Here is a 19076-nt window from a genome sequence, read left to right as displayed (position 1 = left end):
CCATATAAAGATCTCTTTAGCTTGCACACATAATCTTCCTTCCCCTTTTCGACATACCCTTCAGGTTGCCTCATCAGTATCGTTTCATCTAGATCACCATACAAGAACGCAATCGTCACATCCATCTGTTCCAGTTTTAGGTCGTACTGTGCCACCATGGCAAGCAACATTCGAATGGACCTATGCTTCACAACAGGAGAAAACACATCATTGAAGTCGATACCTTCTTTTTGAGTGAAACCCTTTGCAACTAACCTTGCCTTGTATCTTTTCGACGTCACTCCTTCAATTCCTTCCTTAATTTTGAAAATCCATTTACAACTAACTAACCTTGCCCCAACAGGTTTCTTGATCAGTTCCCAAGTGTGATTATCATGAAGAGATTTCATCTCATCGTTCATGGCCTTCATCCATTCAGTCTTATTTCGACTCCTCATAACTTCCTTATAGTCTCTAGGTTCTTTGTCTAGAACCTCACTTGCAGAGATTAAGGCATAAGCTATAAGATCTGCATACCCAAGTCTCTGAGGTGGCTTGATGTTCCTTCTCGACCTATCTTTTGACAATAGGAAGTCGAGAGTTTCCTCAATTTCCTCAGCATCTTCTGCTTCTTCTTCGACTTCATCAGGGGTATACAATTCAGCATCAACATGCTCCACCTCAACATGCTCCACCTCAACAGGAATATCTATCTGTTCTAGCTCTTCGTCAGATGTTTCTGCATTTTGACCAACATCATCAGTTTTCTTAAAATCCATTTCAGCTTCATTGAAAACTACACCTTGACTGGTGATACACCTCCTGTGACCTGGCTCTAGGCACCATAGCCTATAAGCTTTGACTCCTTCAGGGTATCCCATGAACATGCATTACAGAGCTCTAGGTTCGACCTTGTCTTGCCTAATGTGAGCATAGGCTACGTAGCCAAATACTCTCATTTTGTCGAGATTTGGTGGATGTCCCGACCAAACTTCTCCAGGTGTCTTCATATCTAACGTTGTCGAAGGACATCTTTTTATTAGATATGTTGCTGTCAAAACAGCCTCGCCCAAAACACCTTCTTTAACCCCGCACTAGTCAACATGCATCTGACTCTCCAAAATAGTTCGATAAACCTTTCAGCCAAACCATTTTGATGTGGAGTACCTGCAGTAGTTCTGTGCCTTGCAATACCAGAGGCAGCAGAAAAACTGTCGAATGCCTCATTGCAAAATTCAAGGCCATTGTCGGTTCTCAACCTCTTGACCTTTCTGCCAGTCTGATTTTCAACCAGAGTCTTCCAACTTTTGAAATTCTCAAAAGTTTCATCCTTAGTCTTCTGGTTGTATACCCATAATTTTATGGAATAATCATCTACTATGGATAGGAAATACCTCGCCCCAGAATGTGATGCACACCTTGCAGGCCCCCAGAGATCAGCATGAATGTAGTCAAGGGATCCATGTGTTTTTTGTTTGCCTTTGTTGAACTTCACTCTGCAAGATTTTCCAAGTACACAGGGTTCACAACACTTCAGCTTTTCGACTTTGTCTCCACCAAGCAGATTTTATTTCCCTAATTCGACCAGGCCCCTTTCACTGACATGGCCAATCTCATGTACCAGATTTCTGTCTTCGACAAAGGTTTCGTGGATGCAACATTTGTCGAACCACTTACACTCAAGGGTATACAAGCCTTGTTTCTTCACCCCTCTCAAGACTTCCTTCGACCCCTTCACGACTCTTAGAATACTTTTCTCTCCTTGGAAAACATATCCTTTTTTCTCGAATTCACCAAGAGAAAGCAGATTTCTCTTCAAATCGGGAACATACCTGACTTTAGTCAACAACCTTATTGACTCATCATGGAGCTTGAATCTTACAGATCCAATACCTACAATCTTGCAAGCCTTGTTGTTTCCCAACACTACTGATCCACCATCTTGATCACATAATTCCTCGAACAAGTCTTTGTTTGGAGTCATGTGCCAAGTGCAACCTGAATCCATAATCCACTCTCTTCTTGAGTCACTACTTGAAACCACAAGAACATCAGATGATTCGAAATCATCTTGAACAATGGTTGCATTGCCATTATCCTTGCTTCCATTATCTTTCAGGCGTTCAGGGCACACCTTTCTCGTGTGACCCTCCTTCTTACAATGATAGCATCGAATACCAGATACTTCGCCACTATAAGACTTCGACTGGCTTTTGCCCTTCTTCTTGTCGAACTTACCATCCTTTCGCAAGAATTTTCCTTAAACGGCCAAACCTTCACCAACAGTCGAAGGCTTATGCTCTTTTCATTCGTTCAAGTCCTTAGAATACAAGGCTGATTGAAATTCTTCAAACGTCAGGGACTCCCTTCCATACAAGAGAGTTTCTTTGAAGTGAGCATGTGATCGAGGCAAAGAACACAATATTAACAACGCTTGATCTTCATCATCGATCTTCACATCAATACTTTAAAGATCAAGAATCAGCTTGTTGAACATATCCAACTGCTCAGCTAACACTTTATCTTTAATCATCTTGAATGAATACTTTGTTTGCTTCAGGTAGAGTCGATTTACCAGCGATTTGGTCATATACAAAATTTCAAGTTTCACCCATAACCCTGATGCCGTCGTCTCCTTTGATACCTGTCTGAGAACTTTATCACCAAGGCTCAACAAAATTGCGTTGTGTGCTTTCTCGATCATATTCGTCTTCTTTGCTGCCTTCAATTCTGCATTCATGGCTGCCTCTCCCTTCAATGCTTCCAAGCAACCCTGCTGAACCAGTAGGGCTTTCATTTTCAAGTGCCACAAACCGAAATCATTCACTCCGGTGAACTTTTCAATCTCATACTTTGTTGAAGGCATCTTCTCCATTCTCACCACACCAATTTGTTGTGAAAACGATGTCAAGAACAAAATATAACAGGGAATTAGGGAAGATAAGAAGAACAAGGAAGAAGAAGAACACAAGAATTGATTATAACTGCTATTCTTTTACTTTCTCTTAGAAAACAAGATTACAAGTTTACAAGAATAACAAATAACCTCTCTCACCATAAATTACGATTTGCAGCTTATCAATGATGAGAGACTAGTATGCTATTTATAATAAAACCTAACATACTAACTAATGGGCTTTTTCCACAAGGCCCATTACACAAGCCAACTCAATAAACAAGCTAACTTAACAAATTAGGGTTTAAACACTAAAATCTAATTTAACATGCTAACAACCCTAGAATCTTCGACACAAGCATGCAAACAACCTTCGACTTCATGCTTAATCCTGTTGAACCAAGAAGCTACCCTTCGACCATTACTAGAGTTCGATCCAATATCTCACAATCTTATATTCATTGTCGTCTTATTTTTTATATTAATAACTTATTTTGGATCAAAATTAAATTGATTGAATACACCTATTAATGATTAATTATTATTAATTACAACAACACTTACATAAATGAAACAACTCACACCTATATGATGATCGTTTGGTTGAATATGTATTATCATCTTATACTTAATGTCATAATATTTTTTTAAAAATAAAATTACAATAATTTAAATGAATTTTGTTTATAAACTAGTACAACATAAGGGTATTCAATCAAACTCCAAAATATATTTAAAAGCAAAACTATCTAATTAATAGCATAGCACATTAGCACCTATACTAATACTAGAGAGGTTGGAAAAAATGAAAACCCAACTCTCAATACTATATACTGCCATTAAGTAAGTACTCGTGTTTGGGCTTATGATGAAATTAGATTAATAGGTTGGATGAAGATGAAGCTTTGCAGAACAGAATAGAAGAATGGAGTTTTTGTGCAAATAGAATTTTGTGTAAGTTTTTGAAAAAAAATAAGGCTCTTTTAATGGGGCTCTTCTCTTTGAACAGAAGCAGCTCTGTAGGGAGGAGAGCCTTCCGATCGAGTGAAGGGATCCATACGACTTTCAGGGGGAGCTGTTTTTACAGCCTACTGGTATTTAAGTAACGGACATGTTGAATTAATTTTCAAGATGATTCATTGGGGCGAGAAAAAAAACCAATATGTAAAGAGTCTAAATTTGTAAAGTGAATAAATCTTCCATAGTAGGGGCTTAATATATTAGGGACCTTAATGAGACTAAATAATTATGTCTTTTAAATATATGGCTTTTTTGACAGTCCTAGCTGATAGCCACGACAAAATTAGAAAATTTCTTTACCCACCTCCCTATGGGTGGTCACCTCCTGCGAAAAACCAAAACTACCCCTGCTTCGGAAGTTCATTTCCGAAAGCGTGTTTTTTTAAAAAAATTGACTTACTTCGGAAGTTCATTTCCGAAACAATTATTTCGGAAGTTCACTTCCGAAATACTGCGATTTCTGCAGATTTATCAAAACACTCCCCCTCCCCCAATCATTTACCCTAAATCAAAACAAAAAGTGGCAGAGGCGAAAATTTTTGCAAACAGAATTCGAAAGCTGCATCAAGGCTCCAATCACACTGCTAAACAACATTCAAAAGCCCTCAATCCTAACACTTTGTAAGTTTTGAAATTTTTAGATCTATTATTCAAATGCATGTTATATAGGGTTTTAATTGCATAAATGATATATGGCTAGGTTGTTAGTAGTATTTAGGTTGTTTAGAAGCATTTTGATTTGGTTTGAAGGTTGATTTAGGGGTCTGCCATGGAAGTTGCAGGAAATTGCATCGCAGGGGTGTTTCGGAAGTTCATTTCCGAAAACACCTCCATCCCAGTTTTCGGAAATGAACTTCCGAAATATATCAGAAGTTCAAATTTTTTTGTTTTTTATTTTGTCTCGCATATTAATCGATTTCAATTGTTTACAGGAACATGTCTTCTAGAGAGGGCGCTAAGGGAAGAAAGGATTCTTCAAAGAAAGAGGTGAAGGAGGTGAAGGAGGTGAAGGAGGTGAAGGAGGTGAAGGAGAAGAAGAAGGTTTCGACCGGCTCTACTTCTCGTTCCCAGGGGGCCCGGGGCCCGGATGCTCAAGCTCAGTCTTCAGGCGTGAGAGTCGTGATCAACGCTGATGGTTCTGAGACTGAGTGGGATGAGGATTGGTATAATTATCTTCATTCGGAGGAGTTCGCTCGTCGGGAAGAATAACGTGTTTTTTTTGTTTGATGTGTATTTTGTAACGCTCGTCGGGCAGAATAACATGTTTTTGTTTTGTTTTGTTCTGATTTCGGATTGTATCGCACAGTGTATTTGTATTGGATTTATCATGTTAGTTTTTGGAAGTGGTAACCGGGGTCGGAACATATGACGGATGAGGTGGATGTCTGGAGGAAGTAGAACTGGAGATACGTCCACCACGAGACAAAGTAGCCAATCAATGTAAGCTATAGTTTATGATTATCATCTGGGGAGGTCATTTCTAAAAAATCAAGATTAAAAATAATAAGATTTTTTTTCCAATTTTTTGTAATGACGTCCCCTGATGATAATGATAAATTATAGCTTACATTGATTGGCTCCTTTGTCTCGCGGTGGACGTACCTCCGGGTCTTCTTCCTCCGGACATCCACCTCCTCCGTCATATGTTTCGGCTCCGGTTACACCTCCTCCGTCATTTGTTACTTTCAGTTGTACGTATTTTTATTAAAATAATAAATAAACCTTTTGAAATTTGGAAGCCTTTTTTTCTCCCCACCACTCTCTCATCCCCACCTACCCGTGTTTAACAATATGTAACTTTAATTTTATGTAATATTATCGTTGTAATTTTCACCCGATTAAATAAAGCGAATTGTTCATTTTCTTCTGTCCAGACCTATTTTCAGAAGTGCATTTCCGAATTCCTCCAAGGGGGTGCGCTCGGAGATGAACTTCCGAAACACCACATTTTCTGAAAAGTGACTTTATTTCGGAGATGCATCTCCGAAATCAATATTTTATATTAAAAAAAACACGTTTTCGGAAGTTCATTTCCGAAAACACCTTTTTCAAGAAAAAAAGTACAGTTTCGGAAATGAACTTCCGAAACAAGGGGTATTGTGGTAAATTCACCGGAGGTGGCCAAGAAGGTTGGGAGGTGGGTGAAGAAATTCTCCAAAATTAATATATAAAATTTGGTGTCATAAGTATTATTTTCGGTGGTTTTAAAAAGGGTTAATACCTACAATACCACTTTCAGATGCTCTGCGTGTTCTTCATCAGACTAAGAATATATCAAGATGTCATCTATGAACACAACCACAAAGTGATATAGATAAGGATGGAAAATCCTATTCATATACTCCACGAACACACTTGGAGCATGATCAGTGCATTTTGATCCACATTCCTCTATGTTTTTACTTAGGCATTTCCATGGTTTGTTTTGTTTATTTTTATTTTTTATGATGTTTTTATAATTTAGTTTATTTGTGCCTTTATTTGATTTTCGCACTTTATTTTCAGCATTAGCAGTTTGCACTAAAATGATCATAACTCGAGCTCCGGGAATCAGATCGACGCGTTCTAATAATCGTCGGAAAGCTAAGAGAAAGAGCTACAATTCTCGTGTTGGAGTCGAAGTCAGATTCGGAACTCATATTTTCCATAATTGCGTTTGAAGTTGCAGCAATAGTTTTTTATTTAGTTTTGGATCGTTAGTTTTAGGCCTGGGTTATGGATCGTTTGATCCAGTTGGGTTATGACCCGAATTCTTGTTTCTCTCTAGTATCTAGGTCTGGCCGTAATGTTCACTGTCACGTTTGACTTTTCATGAAATAATTTTGAGTTTTTGTACGATTTTGCAATGGAGAACTAATCCAAAGGGGCAATCTACCGAATTCGAATTCCACAAAACTTTGAGGTTATTATTACTTTCAATTTAATTTAGTTCCTTTCCAATTTGTTCTATGATTTCGTTTGCTTAATTCGTTCTTATAGAATGTATTGGATTTAATTCGAATGATGCTTGTTCCTTACTTTAATCGCGTTTAAACTTAGCTTCTTCGTTTCTTCGCGCTATCGATAACCGTTTGCTTAATTCGGTGAATCGTTTGCTTAATTCGGTGATTAGGATCATAAGTCGTGTAATACTGTCGACGCTTGTTTCCTCAGTATTACAATCGAATAGGAATTGGTACCGCTTAGGAGAATTGAAATTGAAATAACGAATGATAAGTTGGAAGTAGAACCGGTAGATTAACCTGTTAAAATCACTTATTTCATAACAACTTATTTCATTAATCACTTATTTTGACTTTTGTCAATCCTATTCTAAACCAACCAAACCCCCCTTAAATTGATTTTGTTCAGTTGATAATAAACAAGAATCCTTGAGAGCGATATTCGAGTCACTTGTCGCTATCTACAGTCTTTTCAAAATAACTCGTTTTTGATCCGCGCGCGACAGCGGATCAAATTGGCGCCGTTGCCGGGGATTCTTGTCGTTATTAATTGATATTAGAGTCATAGGTTTAGTGTTCTCGCATTTAGGCCGTAGTTTCCTCTCGGTTTTGGCCAATCCGCGTTTAGAGTCGAAAAATTCAGTTTTTGGAAAAATTGTGTTCGATTGTCAAACTTTTTTGCCTACTGGGAGCAGAAAAATCGTGCGATCAATACTCCCTTACTCTAGAAGAGTAAGGGAGTTCGACCCCAAATCTCCAAATTCATCGTTTTTCTATTTTTAATGAATTATTTACTGTTTTCATAAAGTAAAAAAAATCCAAAAAAATTCCCAAAATTCTTATTTGTCTTAATTAGATTAAATATTGTCTTTTATATTTTTATGAATTTATTTTAATCGTTTTTCTTCTTTCTATTTGTTTCTGCCTGTTCGGGACATAGTTGGTATTTCTGTGTTTGTTGATAACATGGCTGAACAAAGAACTTTGATGCAGTTGGCTGTCAATAATATGAACTATAATGGTTTATGTATTGACTATCATGTAGTTGATGCACCTTTTGAATTGGAATATGGTTTAACACATTTGTTGCCTAGGTTTGATGGTTTTGTAGGTGAGGATCCGCATAAGCATTTGAATGAATTTCAGGTTGTGTGCTCTGCACCTTCTGAACCTTCACTAGAGGATATTATCAAACAAATGGCTATGAATAATCTCCAGTATCAAAAACAAATAGATTCTACTCTTCAGACTTTGCAAACATAGATTGGACAACTTTCCACTTTGATGAATGTTATGCAGCAAGCTCAAGGATCAAACCAACAACCCTTGGAAGAGCATTCTATTTTTCAAATTGAGTCGCTTTCTGAAAATGTTGATGATACTCATAATGATTTGCTTGCATATGATTTTCCATCACTGTCTGATTTTGATGATGCTTACTCATGTTCTGATTGTACTGACACTAACATTTGTGTTGTATGTGCTGAGATTGATGCTGCCTTGCAGGGTAACATATTTACTACAGGTGAAGTTCTTATCAATGAAGATGTTCACGCAGCTGATACTCTTGACATCCCGGCAACCCCAAGCACTCCTTCCATTGAGCATCCACCTTCCCCCGAGCTGAAGCAACTTCCTGAAAATTTGAAATACGCTTATTTGGAGAGTAATAAAAAACTCTCGGTTATAATTTCTTCTAACCTTGATTTTGATCAAGAAAATAAGCTTTTGCAGGTTTTGAAGAAGCATAAGAAGGCGATTGGGTGGACATTGGCTGACATTCCCGATATTAGCCCGTCCATGATTTTGCATAGGGTCTCAATTGAAGGGGAAGATGAAACAAAAGTAATGAGGCATCCCCTCAATCTTTTGATCTCTGATGTTGTGGAAAAGAAGATCACGTGCCCATTCGAAACTTTTATTTATCGAAGATTCTTCTTTGATCCTGGAATAAAAGGAGAAGGCACTAATAAAAAATTCAAGTTCAATGGACATTACCCAAAGCTACTCCATGAAAGCCCCACTTTGAAAGAAGAAAATGTAGAAGATATCTCTTTGGGAAAGGCTTCTTATGTGATCACCTATCCTCCTTGACTACTCGGGTGTGTTCTTTCCTCTCTCTCCTCTCTTTTATTTTATGTTTGTTTCTTTCATTGAGGACAATGCATGTTTTAAGTGTGGGGGAGGGAATCATTTATTGTATTTCTTTTTGTTCTTTGTTTTGTTTTCATCCAAAAAAAAATTTGCATTTTTGTTGAAAGTTTTAGACTATAGATTAATTTGAGGTTGGTTTGCGGAGACTTGGGAAAAATTCACAAGATCGGTATCGTTCTAACACCGCAAGTCTCCTGCATATGGAAATTGATTTGAATTTTTTATTATGTTTTAGCCTTAAATTCTCATTCTCTGACAGCTCTTGAGTAGTTTATTTCAATAGTCGGCACCATCTCTCACACACTTTACGCAGGGAAGCCGATGAATATAAGTGAGTGTTCCAAAAAAAATAGAAAAAGAAAAAAGGAATGCACCTTCTAAGTTTGGTGACCCTCACCCGGTCACTTAACCCAACGGTTGCGGAACCTTCAAAAGTTAAAAATAAGACTCTTTGTTAGTTGGTTCAACAGTTTCTGGTGTTGAACTTGGTAGGGAGGATTACGGTCCGATCCCCCGCAACTACAACTGAGTAAACAAAGGGTTATGCCACGTAAGTACCAGAACCCCATGCAGAAAAGGATCAGAGTCACTAACCGGTCGTCTTGCTATATGTGTGTGGAGATAACGGGCTTAATGTGATTGCGCCTGAATGAAAAATAGCAAAAAGGATGAGTAAGTTAGGCTGTGGTATAATAATATGATTTGAATTGGTTTGTGTATTTAGGAGACTTATGTCTGCATAATTGTGGATTAGTGTTCTTACGATATCCTTAGTGTGCGAGATTAGTACCTATTGATGCAACCTTAACCGAAGAAAAGTTTGTAGCCTAGAATGAGTAGATGTTGTTGTGTGTTTCTTTGTTTTGATTTTATTTTATTTTTTTAAAATTTTTTGCTCGGAGTGCAAAAGTTCAAGTGTGGGGGAATTTGATCAGTGCATTTTGATCCACATTCCTCTATGTTTTTACTTAGGCATTTCCATGGTTTGTTTTGTTTATTTTTATTTTTTATGATGTTTTTATAATTTAGTTTATTTGTGCCTTTATTTGATTTTCGCACTTTATTTTCAGCATTAGCAGTCTGCACTAAAATGATCATAACTCGAGCTCCGGGAATCAGATCGACGCGTTCTAATAATCTTCGGAAAGCTAAGAGAAAGAGCTACAATTCTCGTGTTGGAGTCGAAGTTAGATTCGGAACTCATATTTTCCATAATTGCGTTTGAAGTTGCAGCAATAGTTTTTTATTTAGTTTTGGATCGTTAGTTTTGGGCCTGGGTTATGGATCGTTTGATCCAGTTGGGTTATGACCCAAATTCTTGTTTCTCTCTAGTACCTAGGTCTGGCCGTAGTGTTCACTGTCACGTTTGACTTTTCACGAAATAATTTTGAGTTTTTGTACGATTTTGCAATGGAGAACTAATCCAAAGGGGCAATCTACCGAATTCGAATTCCACAAAACTTTGAGGTTATTATTACTTTCAATTTAATTTAGTTCCTTTCCAATTTGTTCTATGATTTCGTTTGCTTAATTCGTTCTTATAGAATGTATTGGATTTAATTCGATTGATGCTTGTTCCTTACTTTAATCGCGTTTAAACTTAGCTTCTTCGTTTCTTCGCGCTATCGATAACCGTTTGCTTAATTCGGTGAATCGTTTGCTTAATTCGGTGATTAGGATCATAAGTCGTGTAATACTGTCGACGCTTGTTTCCTCAGTATTACAATTGAATAGGAATTGGTACCGCTTAGGAGAATTGAAATTGAAATAACCAATGATAAGTTGGAAGTAGAACCGGTAGATTAACCTGTTAAAATCACTTATTTCATAACAGCTTATTTCAATAATCACTTATTTTGACTTTTGTCAATTCTATTCTAAACCAACCAAACCCCCCTTAAATTGATTTTGTTCAATTGATAATAAACAAGAATCCTTGAGAGCGATATTCGAGTCACTTGTCGCTATCTACAGTCTTTTCAAAATAACTCGTTTTTGATCCGCGCGCGACAGCGGATCAGAGCATTAGACACTCCAAACGACATTACTATGTACTCATAATGACCATACCTCGTTATGAATGAATACTTTTGTTAAAGACCAAATTGTTGATATAATTGTTCATATTTTTGTGGTCTTTTGCAACCCATTTTATGGTTTACTAGTGTTTAAGTATTCAATTTATGTAAATAAATAAGTTATGAGTTTATCTTTGTACATATGTTGGTTTATTCACTTTTCTTATGCATTTTGTAGGTTTTTTAGCTTATGGAAAGTTTTGGGACTTTAGGAATGCAAGAAGGATGCTTGGAAAGAGTCAAGAAATCCAAAGTTACGAGAAATTTTCATCAAGCCCACTAAGCGAGGGTTGTAGCACGCTACCATAATTTTCCTTGGAAGAGAGCGTGTTTTTTACCGCACTTAGCTCGATCATCGCGCTTAACGCGGTCCATTGAGTGGAACCAGATATTTTCGCAATCCCGCTTAGTGCGGTCAACTGGCTAAGCAGGCTTCAACTTTTGGCACATGTTCTTTTAGGCACTTGAGATATTTTGTGGACTTTACCTACTACTTTTTTGATAGTTATATACCTTACAAACATTTTAGGGCACAAAAAAGAGAAAAGAAAAAATATATCTTTGAAGAATTCCATCAAGATTTCAAGCATCCATCTTCATCTTGATTTTTAATGCTAGTGAAGCTTACTTTGTTTCTTGTTGTTGAAGCTATCATGACTATGGATAGCTAAACTTCTTTTGTGTCAATATTAGAGGTAGTTAACTTGTAGATTATGTATTTATTTTGATCTTTTGTGTATGAATTTGGTTGATGATTAATATATGGTGAATATATTGTTGTTTATGTTATATTTATTGATTTGAATCACTATTGAGAGACATGTCTCAAACCATGACCTAAAAGATATTCATCTATCAATAATAAAACTCTAGAAATAGATTTATGGGTTGATAATCACTTGTATCAAGTTTTAAAGATTATCATGTTGATTGTTGGCACGAGAGATCATCTAGTAGTTAATATGATAATACTCACGATATCTCTTTAAAGATAAACAGTATTCAAAGGATATGTGCTTATATTAATTATTAATAAGTTCATACGCTTGATTAATTGAATATATATGAAACAGGTTAACGAAACCTAATCTTGACACGATTTTCTCAAACCGTTCAAAACTCCATTTTTACAGTCTTTAACTAAAATTCATGCAATCATTACTTTATGTTACCAAAGCTTTTCCAAAACCCTTACTCAAAACATTATTAACTATATAATGACGGTAATATCGGATCAATCCCTGTGAAAATGATAAAGTAAATAATTACCCTGTAAAAATGTTTGAACATCTTCTGAAAATCATATGGTTCCACACGAATTTGATGATAACAAGACCTCAAATATATTTTTCTGAACACATAAGCACCCATCAATTGATCTATCATGTCATCAATTACCGGAAGATGATACTTGTTCTTGATAGTAACTTTATTCAGGTGTTTGTAGTCAACAGGCAACCTCATATTGCCATCCTTCTTCTTAACTAGCAACACTGGCGCACCTTAACGAAAAACACTTGGTCGAACAAACTTTTTCTTAAGCAACTCTTCCAACTTTTTCTTCAGTTGACTCAACTCCGAAGCAGACATCCTATATGGAAGCATTGACATCAGACTCGTAACTAGTACTAGGTCGATGGCAAATTCCACCTTGCACTTTAGGGGTAATTCACTGATATCATCTAGAAACACTTCTAGAAAATCACACACAGCTAGCAAGTCCATTATCGTAGATTTACCGTTGATTTCCAAAGCAGCAACATCACAAACATCTACACCTCACCCTTCAAGAGTTGTTCTACTTTCTTATCAGATATAAACATCAACTTTTCACCTTTGTCGAACTTAGATTCTTGCTCTGGAGGCAAGTCGTAGATAGCTTCAAGAAAAACATCAATAATTACACACTACTAGCATATCACTAGCCGTCACATTGTTTTCTACTCCCCGAGAAGAAAACATCAACAATACCTTATCTTTCTCTCTCAAAGACATCCTAACTTGACCGACAGACAAGAATCTCAAATCCACATTCTCTTCGGGTTCGAGAAACAACAAAACTTTGACATTACACAACAATTTAAGGTGTTACCAACGTCAATCCTATAATAATATAAACATTTAATAAACACGCAGCGGAAAATATTAACGCCATACAACACCTACCATCGCATGTTCACCTTCACTTAGGGTGTCACTACAACAATATCGATCTTATTTCAAATAATAAAACATTGCAACTTAGACCTTTAGTCTCAACTTCAATTATAAGAAATTGTTTTCAGAATCAAGAGTTATCATATCCAACCCTTAACAACTTCAACATAAACCAAATAAAATAATTAAACTCCTACAAAATATAATAAGCAAACAAACATTCTCAACCACGATGTAACAGGATCAGAGTAAGACTTCTAAATAACAATAAAACTAAACGAAATAACTTCAGGAGCTAACTTCTACTTACAACAGCAAACTCTACTCCTGAGTATCTGCAAGATGTCCATGGTGGACAACATTAAAGAGAAGGGGTGAGAAATAACTTTCAATATAAAAAGTGTAAAAAAAATACTAAGGTAAAGAAATATACAACAAGCACACATTCATTACATAATCAACAAAACCATGGTCTCACACTCATTCACAACAACATATGCATATTATCAACCAATCAACAACATCATGAATAACCAACCATCTGTGCAAGTATGTATGCGATATACACCAAAATTGACTCATTATGCATGTGGTACCATTTATGAACACTCAGGTTCATCTTGCTCATCGATCCCAACCATAAGATTAAATTCTCTCTTACAACCAAAGCACACCAAAAATCGCCACTAATCACCATATAGCAACGCTTCACTAATCGCTCAATGGAATTAGCTTCTCGCACTCGATCCCCATCATAGGATCAAGACTCACCGAAACTGGATTTAATTTCGTACACCAAGATGCATGACTCTCAAGAACATGCATTATGAGCAAATGGTTCACCAAAATAATCACCATGCATATATCCCCATTACATATAACATTAATTATACGTAACCTTTAATGAACATTATTACTATCAACAATCAACATTTTTCGAGTTTAATCCTGCAATTGAACTAAAACTCGTGATTTGTTTACTAAAAATACCAATAAACAGTAATACATTAATCTCACAACATGGAGACCAAAAGGAGATACGAATTAGGGTAACTAATGGAAATATTATACGTTGAGTAGAGGAATATATTACTAACCTATGGACGTGCATGATAGATGCGTAATGATGAAATATACCTTCCACAAGCATTCTAACTTTTAACATCAAAATCTCCAACTTTACTTTATGTCATTTATTTTCTATTATTTACTTTTTCGCATCACAACAAACACAAACCCATTTTCTTACTTAGAAAAATAACTGAGTTCTATTATGTCTTTGAAACTACCAGTCTTGGTGGATAAAATACTCGTAAAACTTACTTTTTGTTGCAAATGCCACAATCTACCTCACATGCTTTTGCATCAACAATTCTTACTTCAAAGATGATAGCAAGTACTCGGGGACAACTATTTTGGGTTGGACAATGACCCATGAAGACCAGACTAATCCAAAGGCTCAGTTTGATAAAGGCACACCAATCACAAATGATCGGGTGGGCTTTCATCCATAGACTTCGTAAACAAGCACGCCCCTGATAATTTTTATTCATATTTATAAAGCCCTACCTTATATATATATATATATATATATATATATATATATATATATATATATATATATATATATATATATATATATATATATATATATATATATATATATATATATATATATATATATTCCAATAAAGAATAGATGAAATTGGTTTCAAAATCACACATTGTAGATTAAAAAAAATTGGTTGTGAGGAGAGATCATAAACTTAAGATGGTCATCTAAATTTTTTGACAAAATTTAATTATCGACAAAATCAGTGGATTCATCACACTATATTTAAATTAAAAATATATCATTGAAGGTCGTTAAGGTCTCTTCTTCTTTTATAATAATTTATGTGTACGATTTGTTAGAAGTCAAGTCACTCGAGTACCCCATTTTCTTGCAAGGGCGTCTCATTTATTTGTTAGCCCCACACTTTTTTATTACATGTCACTCTGATATTATTATGAATAAAACTTTATGAATTGTTTTTAAAAGAAAAATAAATAAGTATAACAATAATATTAAAATACATGATTTGTTGCAGGCTGGCTAATAACTAATTTTCAATATATTAGTCTCAACTCTATAAATAGTAAAATCCATATATCACATTCCTTACCCTATATATATGTACCTGTCTCCTATAGTCTATAAGCAATATCACTAGTTAATCATAACGTAAGATGAATTCAGGTCAATTATTGTGTGAACTTCAAGTTCAACCCCACGTGCCAAAGAATTTCATTTGGCCAAAAGAGTATCTAGAGGATGCTCATGAAGAACTCCGAGCACCAGTGGTGGATCTTGAAGGGTTTCTCAATGGTGACAATGGATCCACACAACATGCCTCTAAACTCATAAATGAGGCTTGTTTGAACCATGGTTTTTTCCAAGTGATTAATCATGGTGTTGATCCACTTCTCATTGCTCAAGCTTATGATCAAATGGACACTATTTTTAAACTTCCAAATCATAGGAAAGTGAGTGCTTATAAGGTGCCTGGTTCAATGTGGGGTTATTCTGGTGCTCATGCTCATCGTTTCTCCTCTAAACTTCCATGGAAGGAAACTTTCTCTTTCCCTTACCATGTCAATGAGCTAGAGCCTGGTGTTACTAGCTACTTCAAATCTACCTTAGGGAGTGATTTTCATCAAGCTGGGTAAGACTATAATTGATCTTATTTATAATGAATTTTTATAATATTTAACTATAAAATGTATAAGCTTTTGGTTTCATTTTGACTTTAGTCCTCAAGCTAAAAAAAAATCAATAACCAAAATGTTATATTCGTAAACTAGACAACAATTCTGTTAAGGATATAATAGACAACAGATTTAGACGGAGATCATATAAAATAGATTAATTGTTATCTGTTAGTTGAGTTAAATAAATATAATTTATTGATAAAAAATTTAATTTATAACAATAATATTTATTTATATTTATGTATTAGTGTAAAACAAGTTGTCGATATTTATAAAATATTAATTTTTATTTTAAAATAATAAATTTAGAAGGTCAAATCAAACTAAAATATATAGTTAATCATCTTATATATCCAAGCTTATGTAGTAATTAATAACTCACGTTGTATATATATTTTAGAATTTTGTTAAAAGTGGGACGATAAAATTATTTCATAAAAATTCTATATAAAGAGTTTGCTGCTCTTGAAATCTTAGTTAACATTTCAAATCTATCAACAATTCACATGTTAATTAAATCCTGTTTTAATTTTAATTAAATTTTTTTGTTAGTGTGATATTGACCTTTTAGATTAATCATTGAGCAAGTTATGAAGAATAAAAAAGAAGAAAATACAAAAAAGACAAAAAGAAAGGACAGATGCAATAATTTAATGAAATGACATCACATAATATAAATCTGATAGAGTGACTGCTTAATTAAACAATTTTTTATAAACTTTTATTGCATATTTTAAAAAAAATCCAAAGACCATCTACAAATAAAAGTTAAAAATATATTCTTACTTTTTGATTAAAATAAAAAGAATTTGCATGTTTTTGCCGAAATTATTATAGTTTATTATATTTGATAGATTTTAGTTTTGATAGATACTGCACTACAGTCTTAACAGAATTAATCTATTTAAATTAATTGGCTTGTTTTTTCATGGAAATAAAAAGCCAAACCGCGTGATCGATCAGCATCACTAATTATATAAAAAGATACATTAATTACAAAAATTAATAATTATTTTATTAAATTATTAACAAGGTTAATTAATTTTTTTGTAATTATTGAATAAATTTTCCTAGGGTGACATTCGAGAAGTACTGTAAGTCAATGAAAGAGCTGGGAATGAAGCTGACTGAGCTATTGGCAATAAGCTTAGGAGTGAATGATCGATTGCATTATAGGGAGTTGTTTGAAGAAGGTTGTTCAATCATGAGATGCAACAATTACCCATGTTGCCAGCAACCTAGTCTTGTCCTTGGGACAGGACCTCATTGTGATCCAACTTCTTTAACACTGCTTCATCAAGATCAAGTTGGAGGTCTTCAAGTTTTTGTTGATGATAAGTGGCACACGGTTCGACCCCTTCCTAACGCACTCGTTGTTAATATCGGAGATACATTCATGGTACGCAATGATCTAAATTCTTTACTATGTTTTTATCTGTGTTACGTTCAAGTGTGATTGATTAAATCTAGTATCGTCTGGATATGAATATTATATCATCTATGAATAAAAAAACTTAAAAATATATTTAAAAAAAAAAGTGATTCATATATTTAATATCTTAAGATTAAGATATAACATTTTCTTTTGTGGTTATGTAGCATTAGTCGTTGTTACTTATAGCGTTTATAAGTTGTTCTACAAGTATTATCAAAGTCTAGGTTTGGTAGAGAACTCGAAATATAATCATAGTTTAGATCAAAGTAAACCTAATATCTTAGATTTTTTGTTGTAAATATGTAGTGTCAAAATTTATTGAGTGAGATCATCAATCATTATTACATCTTTGTATAAATATATAGTATTTCAATTGCAGAAAAACTAGGTTCCATCCAAGTTTAAAAAATAATCATCATACAAAAAAGATCGCGACAAAATAGTATCGAAAGTTGTCAATACTAATATCGTTATTTAACATTTTTATGAGAATAAAAAATTTCATTAATATGCATTGCGAAGACCCTAATAAATGTTACCTTAGTGGCCTGAATCTTAAATGCTTTTACATTATCCCAACCGTTATTTAGGTCCCACTACATTACCATCTAATGAGCCAATGCAAATCAAAACATGACTAGATTATATAGGATATGACTAGATTAGACAGATATTATGATATAAAGTATGCATAAATATATTTTGTTGTGATGTGTAGGCATTATCAAATGGAAGGTACAAGAGTTGCCTACATAGGGCCGTGGTTAATCAGCACAAACAGAGAAGGTCCTTGGCTTTCTTTCTATGTCCCAAAGAAGATAAGGTGGTGAGACCCCCTCAAGATATTATTAGCAGAGATGGGACCAAACTGTATCCTGATTTTACATGGTCACAATTGCTTCAATTCACTCAAAATTATTACAGAGCAGATGAATCCACACTCTCAAATTTCACCAATTGGTTGATATCTTCCAAACCACAAATTTAATCCTCAAATAGATTCTGTTTATGCAACTTTATTTTTCTATATGAGAGGTTCATACACAATCTCTCATTTGAATTCTCTATTGTTTTCCTACATTCCAAATCTTCCTACATTTTATTATGCCGTTTAAATCCACTATTATTGAATATGTATTGCATTTTACATTTATTTATTTCTTATACTTTGATTATTTATATTTTTTTTCATTAAAAATATTACAAGTGTTTATTTGATTGCTTTTTCAATTGATATATTTCAACAATTTATTTTTATTGGTCATTTTCTATAAAAAAAATTTATTCCGAAGAGGTCAATAAGTATTACGAGATGATAAATACTTACGAGTACCATAAATAACCCACCAATAGATTGGGTATGTTCGTAGAACGTAATAAATTAAGATTAAATTTTATTTAAAAGAGATATATTAATTTTGACATTGACACATCTTTAATATTATTGTCTTAGGTTGAAATTTTGTTCTTGAGGAGATAGATATTGGACACGATATTGAAAGAACTAGTCTAACAGGTTATACTAGTATGACAACAATAACAACAATAATATTACAGTGCAACAAGCAATAAACTAACACAAGAGATTGATGATCTAGTTCGGTGAAATCACGTCTACGTGTGGAGGGCACTCTACCCGGAAAAGAAATTTACTACTTTGAATT

General features: G+C 34.5%; 1 protein-coding gene across 1 annotated transcript; it reads left to right on the top strand.

Annotated features, from left to right (window-relative positions):
• The first annotated feature begins 15407 nt into the window (after positions 1–15407).
• Positions 15408–18584, top strand: LOC131655688 (gibberellin 20 oxidase 2-like). Its single transcript, XM_058925519.1, has 3 exons — positions 15408–15931; positions 17052–17376; positions 18131–18584. Exons 1-3 carry the CDS (start codon positions 15456–15458, stop codon positions 18398–18400), a joined length of 1071 nt encoding a protein of 356 aa, XP_058781502.1. The 5' UTR covers positions 15408–15455; the 3' UTR covers positions 18401–18584.
• Positions 18585–19076: the final 492 nt, after the last annotated feature.

Source organism: Vicia villosa, linkage group LG3 (genome assembly GCF_029867415.1).
Source record: "Vicia villosa cultivar HV-30 ecotype Madison, WI linkage group LG3, Vvil1.0, whole genome shotgun sequence".
Taxonomy (NCBI): Eukaryota; Viridiplantae; Streptophyta; class Magnoliopsida; order Fabales; family Fabaceae; genus Vicia; species Vicia villosa.
Note: the sequence above shows the minus strand (reverse complement) of the source record. Positions and strands in the feature narration are given on the sequence as shown.

What these genes read in the sequence shown, in the direction of transcription:
- LOC131655688 (XM_058925519.1), top strand. Translation starts at nt 15,456, where the DNA reads ATGAATTCAGGTCAATTATTGTGTGAACTTCAAGTTCAACCCCACGTG. An exon ending in AGTGATTTTCATCAAGCTGG is followed by an intron (nt 15,932 to 17,051) that starts GTAAGACTATAA and finishes AAATTTTCCTAG; the next exon opens with GGTGACATTCGAGAAGTACT. An exon ending in ATATCGGAGATACATTCATG is followed by an intron (nt 17,377 to 18,130) that starts GTACGCAATGAT and finishes TGTGATGTGTAG; the next exon opens with GCATTATCAAATGGAAGGTA.